This window comes from Giraffa tippelskirchi, chromosome 2, assembly GCF_054371585.1.
Source record: "Giraffa tippelskirchi isolate mGirTip1 chromosome 2, T2T-mGirTip1v1.2.pri, whole genome shotgun sequence".
In the NCBI taxonomy this organism is placed as follows: Eukaryota; Metazoa; Chordata; class Mammalia; order Artiodactyla; family Giraffidae; genus Giraffa; species Giraffa tippelskirchi.
The window spans coordinates 168,951,460-168,970,609 of NC_137276.1; the positions used below are offsets into that span (position 1 = coordinate 168,951,460).

The 19,150-nt window shown below is 34.3% G+C and overlaps 1 protein-coding gene across 7 annotated transcripts in view; it reads right to left on the bottom strand.

The window, feature by feature from the left end:
• The window catches only part of STXBP5L (syntaxin binding protein 5L), a 379,816-nt gene that overhangs the window by 60,992 nt on the left and 299,674 nt on the right, over positions 1-19,150 (bottom strand). For 4 of the 7 annotated variants that reach the window (XM_081571857.1, XM_081571856.1, XM_081571859.1 and 1 more), the window contains 2 exons: positions 17,481-17,546; positions 9,633-9,725 (listed from right to left, as the gene is read on the bottom strand). In XM_081571857.1, the coding sequence (XP_081427983.1) occupies positions 9,633-9,725; positions 17,481-17,546 (159 nt within the window). The remainder of the gene's footprint in view (positions 1-9,632; positions 9,726-17,480; positions 17,547-19,150) is intronic. The other 3 variants (XM_081571861.1, XM_081571860.1, XM_081571862.1) reach the window with 1 other exon arrangement.

Genomic DNA, 19,150 nt, shown 5'->3' on the forward strand with positions numbered 1-19,150 from the left:
GAGATCTTCCCGACCCAGGGATTGAACCCGGTCCACCCACACTGCAGGCAGATTTTTTACTGGCTGAGCCACCAGGGAAGCCCTGGAAAGAGGTAGAGTAAGGTCAGATTTCTCTGACTCCAAATCTATGCCCTTTGCACTAAGCAACACAAATGTTCCTGACATAAGATACCACCTGTGTAGCCTACACAGATCTATAAAATCTATATCTATAAAATAAATAAAACACTAAATTAAATGTTATTTAGATTAACATGTTAGGAAAGTTTACCTATCACTTAACTGGCTCGTTGGAATATAGTACTATCCCCCCTATGCTAGAAATGAAGATAGGACAAAAATACCTGGTGTATGTGCATGTATGTGCACATACATACACACACATACATATATATACATACACAGGTATAGTTAACAAAAACACAAAACATTTGGGGTTACAATGCCATGATGGAATCCTGAAAAGCCTACACACCTCTAATTTTGTCCCCAAATTTAATTTTGTTGGATCATATGCAGTTCTATTTTTAGTTTGTAAAGGAACCTCCGTATACTTTCCTCCATAGTGGCTGTACCAATTTACATTTCCACCAACAGTGTAGGAGGGTTCCCTTTTCTTCACGCCCTTTCTAGCTGATGATGGCCACTCTGATTGGGAGGGGGGGCAACTTCCCTGGTGGCTCAGATGGTGAAGAATCTGCCTGCAATGTGGGAAACTCAGGTTCTATCCCTGAGTCAGAAAGATCCCCTGGAGTAGGAAATGGCAACCCACTCCAGTATTCTTGCCTGGAGAATTCCATGGACAGAGGAGCCTAGAGGTTACAGTTATTGCAGGGTCACAAAGAGTTGAATATGACTGAGCAACTAACACTACTATGACTTTAATTGGGGTGAGGTGATATGTCATTGTAGTTTTGATTTGCATTTCTCTAATAATTAGCAATGTAGAGCATCTTTTCATGTGCCTCTTGGCCATCTCAATGTCTTCTCTAGAGAAATGTGTATTTAGATCTTATGCCCAGTTTTTGATTGGGCTCTGTGTGTGTGTGTGTGTGTATTTTATATTGAGTTGCATGAGCTGTTTGTAGATTTTGGAGATTAACCCCTTTTCAGTGGCTTCATTTGCAAATATTTTCTCCAAATCTGTGGGTTGTCTTTTAGTTTTGTGTATAGTTTCTTCTGCTGTGCCAAAGCTTTTGAGATTAATTAGGTTCCATTTGTTTATATTTGTTTTTATTTCCATTACTTCAGTAGATGGATCAAAAGATATTGCTGTGATTGATTTATGTTGAAAAGTGTTCTTCCTATGTTTTCCTCTAAGAGTTTTATAGTATCAGGTCTTACATTGAGATCTTTAATCTATTTTGAGTTTATTTTTGTGTATGGTGATAAAAAGGTTCTAATTTCATTCTTTTACATGTAGTTGTCCATTTTTCCCAGTCATTTATTGAAGACACTGTCTGTTCTCCATTGTATTGTCTTGTCTACATCATAGATTAATTGACCATAGGTGCGTGGGTTTATTTCTGGAACTTCTATTTTGTTCCAGTGATCTATATTTCTTTCTGTGCCACCACCATACTGTTTTGGTGACTGTAGCCTTGTAGTATAGTCTGAAGTCAGGAAGCCTGACTCCTCCAGCTCTGTTTCTCTTTCTCAAGATTGCTTTAGCTATTCAAGTTCTATTACGTCTCCATACAAACTTAACATTTTTGTTCTAATTCTGTGAAAAATGTCATTGGTGATTTGATAGAGATTGCACTGAACTGTAGATTGCTTTGGGGAGCACAGTCATCTTGACAGTATTTATTCTTCCAACCCAAGAACATGTAGTATCTTTCCGTCTTTGGCATTTTCAATTTCTTTCATCAGTGTCTTATGTAGTTTTTCAGAGTACAGGTCTTTTGCCTCCATATGTAGGTTTATTCCTAGATATTTTATACTTTTTGATGAGATGGTAAATGGGATTTGTTCCTTAATTTCTCTTTCTCATCTTTCCTTGTTAGTGTATGAAAATGCTACATATTTCTATGCATTAATTTTGTATCCTGCAACTTCACTGAACTCATTGAGATCTAGCAATTTTCTGGCATAAGGTCACGTCATCTGCAAACAGTGACAGTTTTATTTCTATTTTGGTTCGGATTTCTTTTCTTTTTCTGCTCTGTCATGGCTAGAATTTCCAAAACTATGGTGAATAATAGTGGCAAGAGTGAGCACCCTTGTCTTGTTTCTGATCTTAGAGGAAATGCTTTCAGTTTTTCACCATTGAGAATGATGTCTGCTGTGGATTTGTAGTATATGGCCTTTATTATGTTGGCACAGGTTCCCTCTATGCCCACGTTCTGAATTTTTTTAAAATCATAAATGGGTGCTGCATTTTGTCAAAGGCTTCTTCTGCATCTATTGAGATGGTCATATAGTTTTGTTAATGTGGTGTATCACACTGATTGATTTGCAGATATTGAAAAATCCTTGTGTCCCTGGGATAAATCCCATTTGATCGTGGTATATGATCCTTTTAATGGGTTGTTGGATTTGGTTTGTTAGTATTTGGTGGAGGATTTCTGGACTTTGGTTGGGAGTTTTTAATCATAGCTTCAATATCAGTGCTTGTGATAATATATTCATATTTTCAGTTTCTTCCTGGTTCAGCCTTGGAAGTTTGTATCTTTCTAAGAATTTGTCCATTTCTTCTTGGTTGTCCATTTTATTGGCATATAATTGTTTGTAGTAGTCTCTTATGATCCTTTGTATTTCTGTATTGTCTGTTGTTACTTCTCCCTTTTCATTCTTAATTTTATTGATTTGAGATGTCTCCCTTTTTTTTCATGATGAATCTGGCTAAAGGTTTATAAATTTATAAAAAATCTTTTTAAAGAACCAGCTTTTAGTTCTACAGATCTTTTCTGTCATTTTCTTCAACTCTTATTTCATTGATTTCTGCTCTGATCTTTATGATTTTTTTCCTTCTACTCACTTTGGGTTTTGTTTGTTCTTTTTTCTCTAGTTGCTTTAAGTGTAAGTTTGTTTATTTGAGATTGTTTTGAATTTCCTGAGGTAAGATCGTATTGCTATAAACTTTCCTCTTAAAACTGGTTTACTGCATCCTGTAAGTTTCAGATCATTATGCTTTCATTTTTATTTGTTTCTAAGTATTTGTTATTTCCTGTTTGATTTCTTCAGTGATCCATTGTTGTTTAGTAGCATATTGTTTGGCCTCCACATGTTTGTGTTCTTTTTACATTTTTTTTTTCATTGTAGTTGATCTATAATCTCATAGTGTTATGGTCAGAAAATATGCTTGATATAATTTCCATTTTCCTAAAAGTACTGAGGCCACTTTGTGGCCAGCATGTGATCCATCCTGCAAAATGTTCCATGTGCAGTTAAGAAGAATGTGTATTCTGCTCCTTTTGGATTTATATTCATAGACTTTTGAATAGTCTATAAATATCAATTAAGTTCATTTGGTCTAATGCGTCATTTAAGGCCTGTGTTTCCTTATTGAGTTTCTTGTGAATGATCAGTTCATTGACAGTGGGGTGTTAATGTCCCCCAATATTACTGTGTCACTGTTGATTTCTCCTTTTAAGGCTGTTAGTATATTTGCCTTATATATTGAGGTACTGCTATATTAGGTTCATATATATTTAGAATTGTATCTTCTGCTTGGATTGATTCCTTTAACTTTAGGTAATGTTCTTCTTTGTCTCTTGTAACAGTCTTTAAAGTTTGTCTAATATGAGTATTGCTACTCCAGCTTTCTTTTAATTTCCATTCGCATAAAATTCCTTTTTCTATCACCTCACTTTCAGTCTGTATGTGTCTCTAGATCTGAAGTTGGTCTTTTGTATATATCTGCATATATATGGGTCTTATTTTTGTATCCATTCAGCTACTCAGGCTTTTGGTTGGGGCATTTAATCCATTTATGGTTAAGGTAATTATCAATATGCATATTCTTATTGCCATTTTAATTGTTTTGGATCTATTTTTGAAGGTCTTTTTTCTTACCTTCCTCTTTTGCTCTCTTCTCTTGTGATTTGATGACTAACTTTACTGTTGTGTTTGATTACTTTTTCTTTTGTGTGTGTGTATCTTTGTAGATTTTCAGTGTGCAGTTACCATGAGGTTTTGATATAACAGTCTGTATATAAACAAGATTGTTCTAAGTCATTGATCTTTTAATTTCAAGTGTATTTCCAATATACTGCATTTGTACTCTCCTCTTATCACAGTTGCTGGTTTTGAGATTGTATTTGTGTGTGGAATACTTCCCACCTTTATCATGTGTTGGCCTTCACCAGAGAGCTTTTCCATTCATAATTTTCTTGTTTCTAGTTATGACATTTTCTTTTCCCCTAGAGAAGTTCCTTTGGCATTCGTTGCAAAGCTGGTCTGACAGTACTGAATTCTTAGTTTTTGCTTCTCTGTAAGGCTATTGATTTCTCCATCAAATCTGAATGATATCCTTGCTGGGTAGAGTATTCTTGGTTGTAGGTTCTTCCCTTTCATCACTTTAAAAATATTATGCCACTCTCTTCTGGCCTGCAGATAACCTTATGGGAGTTCCTGGTACATTATTTGTTGATCTCTTCTTGTTACTTTTAGTTATTTTTTCTTTGTCTTTATTTTCTATCAGTTTGATTACTACATGTCTTCGTGTGTTTCTTCTTGGGTTTATTCTGCCTGGACTCCATGATTCCAGGGCTTTGGTGAATGTTTCCTTTCTTATATTAGGAAAGTTTTCAGTTATTATCTCTTCAAATATTTTCTCAGGTCCTTTTTTTCCACTCTTCTCCTTCTGGGATCCCTATAATGTGAATGTTGGTGCATTTCATGTTGTCCCAGAGGTCTCTTACACTGTTCTTTCATTCTTTTTTCTTTATTCTGTTCCACAGCCATGGTTTCCACCATTCTGTCTTCCAGCTCACTTATCTGTTATTCTGCCTTACTTATTCTGCTATTGATTCCTTTCAATGTATTTTGTATTTCAGTTATTGTATTATTCATCTATTTGTTTGCTCTTTAGGTCTTCTAGGTTTTTGTTAAACATTTCCTGTCTCTTCTTGATCTATGCCTCCATTCTTGGGAGGTCTTGGGTCTTTACTATCATTACTTTGAATTCTTCAGATAGATTGTTTGTCTTCACTTCACTTAGTTGTTCATCTGGGATTTAATCTTATTCCTGCATCTGGCACATAGTCCTCTGTCTCACACTAACTTTCTGTGATTGTGGTTTCCATTCCTCAGTTTGCATGGTTATAGTTCTTCTCACTTCTACTGTTTGCCCCCTGGTTAATGAGGCTTACACTAGCTTCATGGTGGGAGGAACTGGTTCCCAGCTACTGGTGGGTGGAGCTGGGTCTTGTCCCTCTGGTGGACAGGGCTGTGTTTTATGGGCAGCTATGTGCTCAGGAAGACTTTAAGTAGCCTGTCTGCTGATGGGTGGGGCTAAGTTCCTAACCTGTTGATTGTTTGGTCTGAGATGTCCCAGCACTGGAGCCTGTTGGATGGAGTCAAATCTTGGAGAGGAAACCCTCCAGGAGGGTTCACACTAATAAGTATTCTGCTAGTTTTTGTCCTTGTAGTGAGCCATAGCTGCCCCCTGCCTCCACAGGACAGCCCCCCCACCCAATACTAGCAGGTAAGTCTGCTTTGGCTCTTATGAGGCCACTGCTTTTTTTCCTGGGTCCTGGTATGCATGAGACCTTATGTGTGCCCTCCAAGAGTGGAGTTTGTGTTTCTCCCAGTCCTACAGAATTCCCACGAACAAACTCCAGAGGCCTTCCAAGCCAGATTCTCTGGGGGCTCCTCATTTTGAGGCCAGACTCTCAAGGTAGGGAGCCTGAAGTGGGCTCAGACTTTCACTCTTGCGGGAGAATTTCTGTGTTATAATCATTTTCCAGTTTGTGGGTTGATCACCTGGCAGGTATGGATTTATCATGATTGTACCCTTCCCAATGTCTCACTGTGACTTCTTCTTTGCCTTTGGATGTACAGGATCTTTTCTTGGTAGCTCCACTGTTTATTGTTGGTGGATTTCAGCAGTTAGTTATGACTTTGATACTTTTCTAAGAAGAGGTGCGTGCACATCCTTCTACTCTGCCATCTTGTCTCTGCAAATGGGATGTCATACAACTTCAATAGTAATTATTTCTTGTAATTCTCATATTTCTTGTTCTCAATTTATTAATGAAAATTAGACGGAAATCTTAGGCTTTACACCCAAATATAACTCACTGGGGGTTCCAGCTCCACTTATTTAAATACTCTGAGCTTCAGGTTTCTCATCAGAAAATGGCATGCCAGAGAGGTGTCGTATTATTATATAAGAAAAATGGAAAGTTCTCGGTTATAATCATTTTTATGTTTCTTGGCCATTGATTTTATTTGGGGTCTAGAACAGTGGTAATTCATGCTGGTTAATGATGTAAATCTCAGTTCAGTTATGTTGCTTGGTCTTGTCCGACTGTTGGTGACCCTGTGGACTGCAGCATGCCAGGCTTCCCTGTCCATCACCAACTCCTAGAGCTTGCTCAAACTCATGTCCATTGAGTCAGTGATGCCATCCAACTATTTCATCCTCTGTCATTCCCTTCTCCTCCTGCCCTCAATCTTTCCCAGCATCAGGGTCTTTACCAGTGAGTCAGTATTTCACATAAGGTAGCCAAAGTACTGGAGTTTCACCTTTAGCATCAGTCCTTCCAATGAATATTCAGGATTGATTTCCTTTAGGATTGACTGGTTGGATTTCCTTGCAGTGCAAGGGACTCTCAAGAGTCTTCTCCAGCAACACAGTTCAAAAGCATCAATTCTTCAGTGCTCAGCTTTCTTTATAGTCCAACTCTCACATCCATTCATGACTACTGGAAAAACCATAGCTTTGACTAGACAGACCTTTTTTGGCAAAGTAATGTCTTTGCTTCTTAATATGCTGTCTAGGTTGGTCATAGCTTTTCCTCCAAGGAGCAAACATCTTTTAATTTCATGGCTGTAGTCACCATCTGCAGTGATTTTGGAGCCCCCCGCCAAAAGTCTTTCATTGTTTCCCCATCTATTTGCCATGAAGTGAGGGACCAGATGCCATAATTGTAGTTTTTTGAATGCTGAGTTTTAAGCCAAATTTTTCACTCTCTTTTTTCACTTTCATCAAGAGACTCTTTAGTTCTTCTTCACTTTCTCCATAAGGGTGGTGTCATCTGCGTATCTAATATTATTGCTATTTCTCCTAGCAATCTTGATTTCAGCTTGTGCTTCATCCAGCTTGGCATTTTGCATGATGTACCCTGCATGTAAGTTAAATAAGCTGCAGCTGCTGCTAAGTCGCTTCAGTCGTGTCCGACTCTGTGCGACCCCATAGATAGCAGCCCACCAGGCTCCTCTGTCCATGGGATTTTCCAAGCAAGAGTACTGTAGTGGGTTGCCATTGCCTTCTCTGATATAAGTTAAATAAGCAGGGTGACAATATACAGCCTTGATGTACTCCTTTCCCTATATGGAACCAGTCTATTGTTCCATGTCCAGTTCTGTTTCCTCTTGACATGCGTACAGATTTCTCAGGATGCAGGTAAGGTGGTCTGTTATTCCCATCTCGTGAAGAGTTTTCCACAGTTTGTTGTAATCTACACAGTCAAAGGCTTTGGCGTAGTCAAGAAAGCAGAACTAGAAGTGCTTTTTCTGGAACTCGCTTGCTTTTTCGATGATCCAGCGGATGTTGGAAATTTGATCTCTGGTTCCTCTGCCTTTTCCAAATCCAGCTTGAATATCTGGAATTTCACAGTTCATGTACTGCTGAAGCCTGGCTTGGAGAATTTTGAGCATTACTTTGCCAGCATGTGAGATGACTGCAGTTGTGCAGTAGTTTAACATTCTTTGGCATTGCCTTTCTTTGGGATTGGAATGAAAACTGACCTTTTCCAGTCCTGTGGTCACTGCTGAGTTTTCCAAATTTGCTGGCATATTGAGTGCAGCACTTTCAGAGCATCATCTTTCAGGATTTGAAAGAGCTCAACTGGAATTCTATTACCTGCACCAGCTTTGTTCATAGTGATGTTTCCTAAGGCCCACTTGACTTTGCATTCGTGGGTGTCTGGCTCTAGGTGAGTGATCACACCATCGTGGTTATCTGGGTCATGAAGATATTTTTTGTATAGTTCTTCTGTGTATTCTAGCCACCTCTTCTTAATCTCTTCTGCTTCTGTTAGGTCCAAACCATTTCTGTCCTTTATTGTGCCCATCTTTGCATGAAATGTTCCCTTGGCATCTCTAATTTTCTTGAAGAGATCTCTAGTCTTTCCCATTCTATTGTTTTCCTCTATTTCTTTGCATTGATCACTGAGGAAGGCTTTCTTCTCTCTCCTTACTCTTCTTTGGAACTCTGCATTTGAATGGGTATATCTTTCCTTTTCTCCTTTGCCTTTTGCTTCCCTTCTTTTCACAGCTATTTGTAAGGCCTCCTCAGACAACCGTTTTGCCTTTCTGCATTTTTCTTGGGGATGGTCTTGATCACTGCCTCCTGTACAATGTCACGAACTTCCGTCCATATTTCTTCAGGCACTCTATCAGATCTAATCCCTTGAATCTATTCGTCACTTCCACTGTATAATTGTAAGGGATTTGATTTAGGTCATACCTGAGTGGTCTAGTGGTTTTCCCTACTTTCTTCAGTTTAAGTCTGAATTTTGCAATAAGGAATGCATGATCTGAGCTCAGTCAGCTCCTGGTCTTGTTTTTGCTGACTGTATAGAGCTTCTCCATCTCCGGCTCCAAAGAATATAATCAATCTGATTTCGGTATTGACCATCTGGTGATGTCCATGTGTAGAGTCTTCTCTTGTGTTGTTGGAAGAAGGTGTTTGCTATGACCAGCACGTTCTCTTGGCAAAACTCTGTTAGCCTTTCCTCTGCTTTATTTTCTACTCCAAGGCCAAATTTGCCTGTAAATCTAGTCATAAGTCATTTTGTAATGAATGCCTATTTTAAGAAAGCTATGTAGTGTTTAAAAATTTATTTTCTAATTGAAGGATAATTGCTTTACAGAATTTTGTTGTTTTCTGTCAAACATTAAAATGAGTCAGCCATACTGTACATCTGTCCCCTCCCTCTTCTGATTTGGTTCCTGTGAATAGCACCAAATATGCAATGAGCCTGCATAAAATATATAGGACTTTTCTTTTTGCTCACTATTTCTGAGAGAGCATTGCCTCTTTGAGGCAGTTCTTTGGAGTTTCCATGAGCATCACAATTGTTTCTGATCACAGAAAATATTTAATTGTATCACGAAGAATATAGGAGAATTTTTACAAAACTACTCTAGTTTTTGTCTCTTAGGTTTTCCCTCAATTCTCTGTTGGCCACTTCATATTTTCTTATAGGCCTGATGAAATTATCCAGGTTTAAAGTAGAAAACCTCACTATCAAAATTATGTGGCACATTTCAAAAGCCTTAGGAATTCCTTCTGTATATCTAATGAAGTTCATATTTATAATTTTAACCAATGCTTTAGGGAAATTGGTCTTTATTCACCATAAGGGAGATGTATTTTTAGCACAACAAATAAGAAAGGTTTTGGAACAAATTGTGGAGATAATAGCTTCTTTGCTCATAAAAGAAATTTTCACTTTCACCTGGCAAATGATGTACTTGAATCCTCTGTCTCATAGCTGGTATTTCATTCCTATAAAAGCCTGGTGCTGCCTCGGGAGTTCTGGTAGCAAGTCCTAAAGGAAGGGAATAAAAAACTATTGGCATGTAATTTTTTAGCCCAAATGAACCAAGAGTTTTTATCTTAGAGGTGACTTTCATAATAACCATTTGGAAGGCACAAAATAACTGTTTTGTGCCTTTACCTGAGTATTTTGGTACTGCTGCAACAGAGGACACTTTGAAAGGAAGAAGCTTTCTTTCTTGAAGGATGTTATGGGGTTCTAGACATGTAGAATTACACAGAAATGGCATTAAAACTAGGCTCTAAGACCTAGCTTTAACCCATGTTTGAGAACAGAACTTTTTTTTTTTTAGTATTTTGTGGCACTAGTTTCCATGTTAATTTTTAATAAAGATACCTTTAGGGATAAATATTATGCTATTGTATATTGTAGACAGTGAGAATCTTGAGGATGGATGGCTGTATAGGTAGCAGCAGTATTACGACCTAATGCTAACCCTCCCCAAAAATGTTAAACTCAGAAAATGATTTTTAAAGGCAAACCTTCAAGGAGAACAAATTAGAAAAATGCACACCTTGCGGGCAGACATAACCCTACAGTTGAGGGCTTGATTAATTTTCAACTCTTGGCCCAAAGAAAAAGGGACTGTTTTCTTAGGGGATTGCAGTCCTATTCCAGATTTGGTAGAGCTAGTGCTGATGTTAGCTTCTGCTCACCTCTTTGGGAAGTATGTTTCTGCAGTACCCAAACTGCACAACCTTACCTGGTGAGTGAAAAATGGTTACACAGCTTTAAGGAAAGATAATAATTTGTATAACTATTGCTTTAATGTTTATTTCTGCAGATAGACTGTCAGGTCCATTTGGCACGGGATATTTTTAGTTTGTTCATTAGTTTATTCTCAGTGGATATCATAATATCACTCTAACTATAGACACTTTGACTTACTTTTTGAATGTAACAGTTGGGTGAATGAATAATATGAAATGATTGTTATCTTGAAAGCTGAGAATATCAATGTTTTCATTGGTTCAGTGGGATCCTTTTAGCTCTCAATCCCTATTCTGTTCTCTCATATTATCCTAAAGGAAGTATTTAATAGTCTGAAACTTCACCCTGTATTACTTGCAGTTTATTGGCATAAAAGGGAGTTTTAAGAAAGCAGAGTTATAACATGATTACTGGTCTCTGGCTTTCTTTATTTCGATCTCTCTTACTCAGAGATATTTGTGTCAATGTTTTAATATGTTTTTTAGCAGACTTAAATAGGTGAGGGTTTGGGATCCCAAAACAGAAACTGAGAAGGGAAGCAACTACTGAACAAATAATGTAAAAAAAAAAAAAATTTTTCATAGAGTCATGGTTCTCCAGGAGTCCAGAAACCAGAAGCATTAGTACCACCTGGGAACTTGCTAGAAATGCAAACTACCAGGCCCCACTCTAGATTTATTGAATTCGAATCTCTTATACTCAACAATCTATGTTTTAACAAAAATTCTTCATATGATTCTGATACAGGTTTTAAGCTTAAAAGCCACTGCATTATGAGGAAAAAAGAATATTGGCTTTTAAATGCCATATATACATTAAAAAGGAAGATATACTGAGATATAAACATAATAATTATTATTACTAATCAGACCTATGAAATTTCTCTAAGTGTATAAATCAAGGAGACTTGCTAGGAGGCATGACTGTTTTTATTAGTTTTTCAAAAGTTAGAATGTATTACAAATATTCTTAATCATGTATATTGATTCTATCACTTGTAAGTTATCTAAACATTTTAACTGTTTATATTTTCATTCTTTTCTACCTCTAAAGATAATATACATCATGAATTTTATAAAGCTACTGTTAAAATTTTAAATGATTTTTTTTTTCATGCTTACATTTTAAGATTTGATTGGGCTAAGAATCTTCATTTACCATAATTATACCTTTCCTGATAATCTAGATTGAATGTAACAATTTTTACAACAGCAAGAGATTGCAGAATGTTGTTTTAATGTACGTTTGTTGGCATAGTATTCTGGAAATAGTGTTGAACACATTCTACTTTGTGGGCTTAAAAAGATTCATTAATATAATACAATTACTTTTCCTTTTTCATGATGAATGGAATAAGCAAATATTCATTATTTCCCGCAATTTTAACGAAGATAAAAGAAATCTGTTGGTATTTTCCTCAGAAAAATAAACTTCACATATTTTAAGAAATATATATAGTGATTAGAAAGCTAATGTAACAAAAAATATCATTCCTCAATCATGATTATTTATAGTTTAAAATGGCTACTAAAGAAGAATGGGATCTGCCAGTAAACCATTCTCAAATAAGGCACTGAAGTGATAATGAATCTTAGTCAAGCATTTCTGTTCCAAATAACATAATACAAAAGTAGTCAAAATCTTCCTGTTTTGAAGCAATCTATTTGATTGCATGCAAAGTCCTTTGAGTGCTTTGCCAAAAAAAAAAAAAATGTGATAGTGTTTCCAGATCCGCTTTAACATTAATAAAAGAAGAAACATCCAAGGCAGAGGACTAAAAGTAGAAGGTCTATTAAAAGCCTGTAGGAATCCTCATAATTAACTATGAAATCTTGAAAGACATATACCTGAGACTGGAAAAAAAGAAAAGATATCTGCTAACATCACATCTATTCAACATTGTTTTGGAGGTTCTAGCTGATTTCTTCCTTTAGAAAGAAGAAATAGAATTGTCCTTTTAACAGAGTCAGTTCGGTTTGGTTCAGTTGCTCAGTCGTGTCCGACTCTTTGCGACCCCATGGAGGATAATTAGATACATAGATAATCTAAAAGAACTGATAAATTACTGAATTTAAATAAGTTTATCAAATGTTCTGGATATAATATCAATATACAAAAATTAATTACTTTTATATTAAAGCCACAAAGCATAAAAAAGATATTAAAAAATTTATAACATAAAAAATCAAATACTGAGTAATAAAGGTAATGAAAGATGTGTAAGACCTCTACAAAGAAAAATAAAAATATTACTGAAAGAAGAAATAAATGAAGAGATACCAAATGGAAAATTCATTGTTGAATATCAGTTCTCACGAACTGATCTACAGATACAATGAAACTGTAGTCACTATCCAAGCCTGTTGATTTGTGTGCAATCTGATAATTTTTTTCTAAAAGTTATATGAAAACACAAAACACCTAAAATAGCTATAGCATTCTTGAAAAAGAACCACAAAAACAAAATTGAAGGACCTATACTATCAGCAATACTGCAAAGCTACAGCAGTTAAAACAGTGAGGAATAGGATAAATGATAGATAAACATGCAAATGAAATAGAACATAAGGTCTAGAAACATAGATACATAGTAGAATACACTAATTTGTGACAAAAGTACCATTTTAATGCCTAGAGGAAATGATCGTTTTTTCATAAATGGTCCTTATCAACTGGATACCTAAATGAAAGTAATAAACCTTGACTCTTCCCTCACATTAGACACAGAAATACATTTCAAGTGAAACTTGAACTTAAAATTGAAGGTAAAACAATGAGGCTCCTAGAAAACAGGGAAATAGGTTTATGACCTTAGGGTAGACAAAGACGTTTTTAAAAACAAAACACATGAAGCATTAACAATAAAAAATATACTGATACATTGAGCAACATTAGCATTAAAATATTTTGTTCATCAAAAGACCACCTTTAAGAGAGTAAAAGATGAGGCACAGAATGGGAAAAGATAGTTTGCTCTATATACACCCAACAAAAGTACTTCTTTGTATGTATCTACCTATCTATACACATACACAGAATTTCTTATCTATCAAAAGTTGGCAACATAGTAACAATGAGTAGAAGACTTGAATATCTCATAAAAGATGATATTAAAAGTAGTCAATTAACATAAAAGAAGTTCATCAAAATCATTAGACATCAGGGACATGCATTGCAATTTGATTCCACAGTGAGATAGTCCTATATATACCTCAGAATGACTAAAGTTGGAAAAATAAAAACATTGGCGAGTATGTGGAACAAATAGAACTTTTATATGTTATTAATGAAAGTAAAGTTGGTGTAACCACTTTAGAAAATTCAGTAATATTTACTGAAGTTTAACATATGCTGCTGCTAAGTCGCTTCAGTCGTGTCCGACTCTGTGCAACCCCAGAGATGGCCACCCACCAGGCTCCCCCATCCCTGGGATTCTCCAGGCAAGAGTACTGGAGTGGGTTGCCATTTCCTTCTCCAAGGCGTGAAAGTGAAGTCACTCAGTCGTGTCCGACTCCTAGCGACCCCATGGACTGCAGCCATCCAGGCTCCTCCGTCCATGGAATTTTCCAGGCAAGAGGACTGGAGTGGGTGCCATTGCCTTCTATGCATACCCTATAATCCCAAAACTCCACTCCCAGATACATGTAACACAGAGATAAATTATATTTGTACTAAAAATTGTACAAGATTGGTCATAGCAGCTTTACTTATAATAGCTCCCAATTGAAAACCACCTAAATATTCAGCAATAATAAACTGCATAGAGATATATTTGTATAATGGAGTATTACACATCAATAAATATCATCAGCAACATAGATGAATATTATATATATTGGAAAAAAAAAGCAAAAAATAAAATGTAAATATTGAATGATTTCATTCATCTGATAGTCCAAAACCCACAAAGCTAATCTATGATGATAAAAGTCAGAATAGTAGGTATCTTTCTGGGTGTTAGTGGCTGAGAGGGGCAAAAGAGTGGCATCTAGTAACATTCCATATCTTGATATGGGTACGTTTACATGGAGTATTCATTTGTAAAAACTAGTCTACCTGAACTCTTAAGAATTATGCACTTTGAGGTTTATATATTATACCTCAGTTAAAAAAAAGTTTATCCCCAAATAATTAAGGCCAAGAAATATAAAAAGAAATTACAAATAAAAGCAAGAGTTGTGGTATTAATAGCAAAAAGGTGATATCAGGTGGGACACAATATAATATGAACAATGGTGATTAACATAAAGGATGTATATATCTTTGAATATTTACACATGAATATAAAGAAAAAATAGAAGATATAAGAACAAATAGAAATACATTATTAATACAATATTTTAATTTGCCTGTTTCCCATCTTTGACAAATCAAGTAATCAAAATGTAAGTAAGGACATAAAAGACATAATAAGGTAATACTTTCAGCTGCCTAATGCTACACACTTACATTAAATAATTCTTGGGTCAAAGAAATATAAACAAATTGTTTACTATATATAAAATACTGTTAATGCAATCATAATATATCAAAAGGTATTATATATTTAATGCAGAGTTCAAAGAGAAATTTAGCCCTGTTATATCAATATGTAAGAAATAATAAATATAAATGAATTAAGCATCTACCACAAAAAGGTGACAGGGAAAAAATGAAGGAAAACAGAAGAGGGTACTAATAATGATAAAAGCAGAAATCAGTAAGGTAAAAAACCAAAAAATAGTAAAACCATTGTTTGGGTGTAAATAAACAGAAAATAGATCAACTAATTGGTAGCCTAATTAAAGGCTCTCAATCTTTGCACATGTTCATTGTACATTTCAGAGGAAGTACAAAGATGCAAATAAGTAACCATGGGTAAAGACTGACAGAGGAATTCTACTAAAACATTAAAAAAAGTAGATAATGTATAGTATTTAAATTGCTGGGCATAAAGAAAGAAGTCCTTAAAGGAAAAGATCAATGTCTGATTATTAAAAAAAAAAACTACTCTACAATAAAACACACCATAAGCAAAGTTAAAAGTTAAATTGAAGAAAACATTTGGGTCTCATGTCACAGAGAAAATTTTAACTTATTAGAAGACTAATTATTATGAAAAGAATAAACAACGCTATAGAAAATGAGCAAAGTATATGAATAGATAATTTACAAAATATTTAAAGAGCTCTTAAATATATGAAAAGGTATTCAACATCACTTACAATATGTGAGAGGTAAATTGAAACTTATATCCTTTTGAAAATTGACATATCCCTTTTACTAAACAGACTTGCAAAAATTAAAAAATTTGATAACAAGTATTTTCATGTTATTGCTGGAAGGAATGAAAAGTTACAAACCCCAAGGAGAACAACTGGAGATTAAACAAGTATTATGCTCTTTGACCCAGCAACTTCAGTTTTAGGAATTCATCCAATTGGTATACCTGCACAACATTTAGTTACTGCAGCAGTTTGACATAGCAACAGACTGGTACTAAACTAAGTATCCTTTAACTGGTAAGTGATTAAATAAATTATAGTATACACATGTAATTCAATATCATATAATGTAAATAAGAATAAGAAAATAATGAAATGGAAAGCAAGATACGCTGTAAAGTGAAACAAGCAAAGTACAGTGAAATACATACAATATACTGCTTTTGTATAAAACAGAAAGCAAAAGCCTACTTCTTTTTGTTTACAAACACAAACTGTCTAGAAGGATAAACAAGAAACTAACAATAATGTTTATTTTTTCAAGAGGATGGAAACAATGCATGGGGAAAGATGAAAGGGAAAGGTTTTTATTCCATTTTTGATGTTAAAACCTAATACATGTATTACTTTCAAATTCAGATTATGGATGAGAATTTAAAGTGAGGTTAAATTATCTAAATTTGATATAGGATGTTGAATTACATTTTAATTGAAGATTTCTGATGCAGGGATATACCAAAGTAATATTTTAAGAAGATTAATTTTGCACCATGATATGCAAAATGAATTCTAAGAGGGAGACATGGAAAACAGAGACACCTGTTAGATTTATCTTTGTGATATCATAGGTATAATAAATACCTAGATTAGGATGATGCCAATGGGAATACAAAAGAAAGGGTAAAGGCTTAAAATGAAAGCAGTACAATAAGGATTAAATGGATATGATTAAAACAGAAATTTACACAGGACACAAATAGATTCTACTCAATCTACATTCCTAAAGAATAAACAACTGAAATGTCACAATTCCAGCTGAATTTCTAAAGGTCAAAATTCACTGCCTTATAAAGAGATTACTGTTTATAAGTTTGCATGGTTTAAAATAATTTTTTAAATAAAAATTATAATATTTGGGTACCCTATGAAAACAGACCTACAGTTCAATGTCAAAGATATATCTAACTTTTTGGTGCTTAAGAATTTATATAATACTATGTGTATATTATAGTAAAATCAGGTAAATACAAATTTTTTTAAAAAGCAAATCATTCATAATGATTACTACCACCAATTTCTACCTGTTAAAATTTTTTTCACATACTTTAAAAACTTACTCCTTAATTTTGCAAATATTGCAAAAACTTACTCCTAATAACCTTTATACTCATGTTTTTAATATAATGGGCTTACACTTTGTTTTACTCCCAACATACATTATAATTTTTCTTTGCCAACAAATACATATGTTTCAAAACTATGATTCAGAGGGCTGGTGTCTTATGCTCCTCTGCCTATAGTGTGTATTTCCCACTAATTAAGCTCTAGCTGTAAGACAATTTCTACATAATATAACCAATTTTTACTTAGCATTACTAATATATGTCTGTAGAATAACCTTCCTTCAAAATGTCTTTAAAAGTATTGCACTCATACATTTGATCTTAATTTTTTGGGAAGCCATAAATATTTTAAGACATTTATATTTTATTTTGGAATCAAATTTTATACCTAATTACCAAAATTATGAATTTCCCAAGAATTATGAAGATAAGGCAGTGGATTAGTACAATGAGTTACCAGAAGCCTGAAAATTACCATTCATGTTTACCTGAAGTAGGAGACTTGCAGCGCTCAAGTTCCTGGGGAACTGGACTGTCATTCAACTCAGTTAAGCCTGAAAATGAAATGAAAAAAAATGAGAAATTTTCTAATGTTTCATAGATAATTATTAATTCCTATAAGTTTTAAAATAAGGCTTTGTTTTTCCCCTGTGAGAACTTTTCTATGCTCATGTTATGACAATTATTTTGAAAAATTTTAACAATGATACAGGAGAAGCAATAACTGACATATTTAGGGTAATTGAATATAATGGTGGAAAAATACAAAATCCCTTTTCTTATTTTTTATATCAAATAATATTTTAGTAAATGACCTAGTTTCATCTGAAAATAGACCAAGAATAACATGAATTAGAACTTCTTTTAAAAAAAGATCTAATCAATTCTCCCATTTCCAAGGGAAATGGTTACTGGCTTTTTAAAAGACCTTTAAGGAGATGTTACAAATTTTAAATATTATACTTATTTATAAAAGTTAGGTAAATACTAAGTGATGTGTTCAATGGTATCAAATTCCTTCTTATAATAAACACTCTATTTTCCTCATTTCTAATATTCCTTTATTCTAGCGTCACTTTCCTGAAAAACAGAAGGACATGCACAATGGATTAACAAACATTTTGTAATTCTCACTATCTGCCAGTCTACATTCCTATGGCATTTATAAAATATCCTTATCATTTTCCTATCCTAGTTGGAGAGTTTCACATTTTTTTCTTTGTAAATAGAGTTTCTACTTTAATGTAAACCCCCATACCCAGGGGTACTTAAAAGCTATTGACAATTACTGAAATGATCTTTATTCATATTCCTTTCCTACCATCCTCTTCTTTATGTAATTTATACCAATAAACTTGCTGTAGATTAAAAAAATCATAGCACTTTAGAAATGTCCACTGTGATACTTAAGCCCAGCCATTATGTTTATAAAAAAGAAATTCTAAGTTTGGAAAGTTTATCTACTTAAGGTTACAGAAATGAGTAGTGCCAAAGCTTCAACAGAGTTCTTTATATATTTTGCTCAAGAGTCTTTCATCAGAAGTAATTGTGAGTATTTTCTTCCATTTGTGACTTATTGTTCCATTTTCTTTAAGATAATAAAATGTCTTTTGATGAGCAAAAGATTAATTTACCTTAAGGACAATTTGTTTTTTCTTTTATTTTGAATTTTTTTGATTCCTGTATAAGTAATCATTGCCTATCCCATGGTAATGAAGATATTATTCTTTGTTTTCATTTTCAGGACTATAATTCATCTCAAGTTAATTCCGATTACAGTGTGAGATAGGGATTAAGGTCTATTTTTCCCCCTATTTGCTCAGTTGTCCATCATTATTTGTTAAAAAGATTTTCCTTTCCTAATTGATTTGTATTAGTGTCTTAGTCAAAAATAAATTGACCATGTATGCGTGGGTCAATTTCTTAATTCTCTCTTCTACAATCATTGGTCTATTTGTCTTTTTTTTTTTTCTTTTACTACCACGGTATCTAATTAATGTAGGTTTATAGTACATCTTGTAATCAGGAAGTGAAATCTTCCAACTCTGTTCTTTTCAAAATGTGTTTTAGTTATTCTAGATCCTTTGAATTTCTAACATACATTTTTAGAATTGGTTTGTCAATTTCTATAAAAAGATATGTGTTGTTGTTGTGCTTA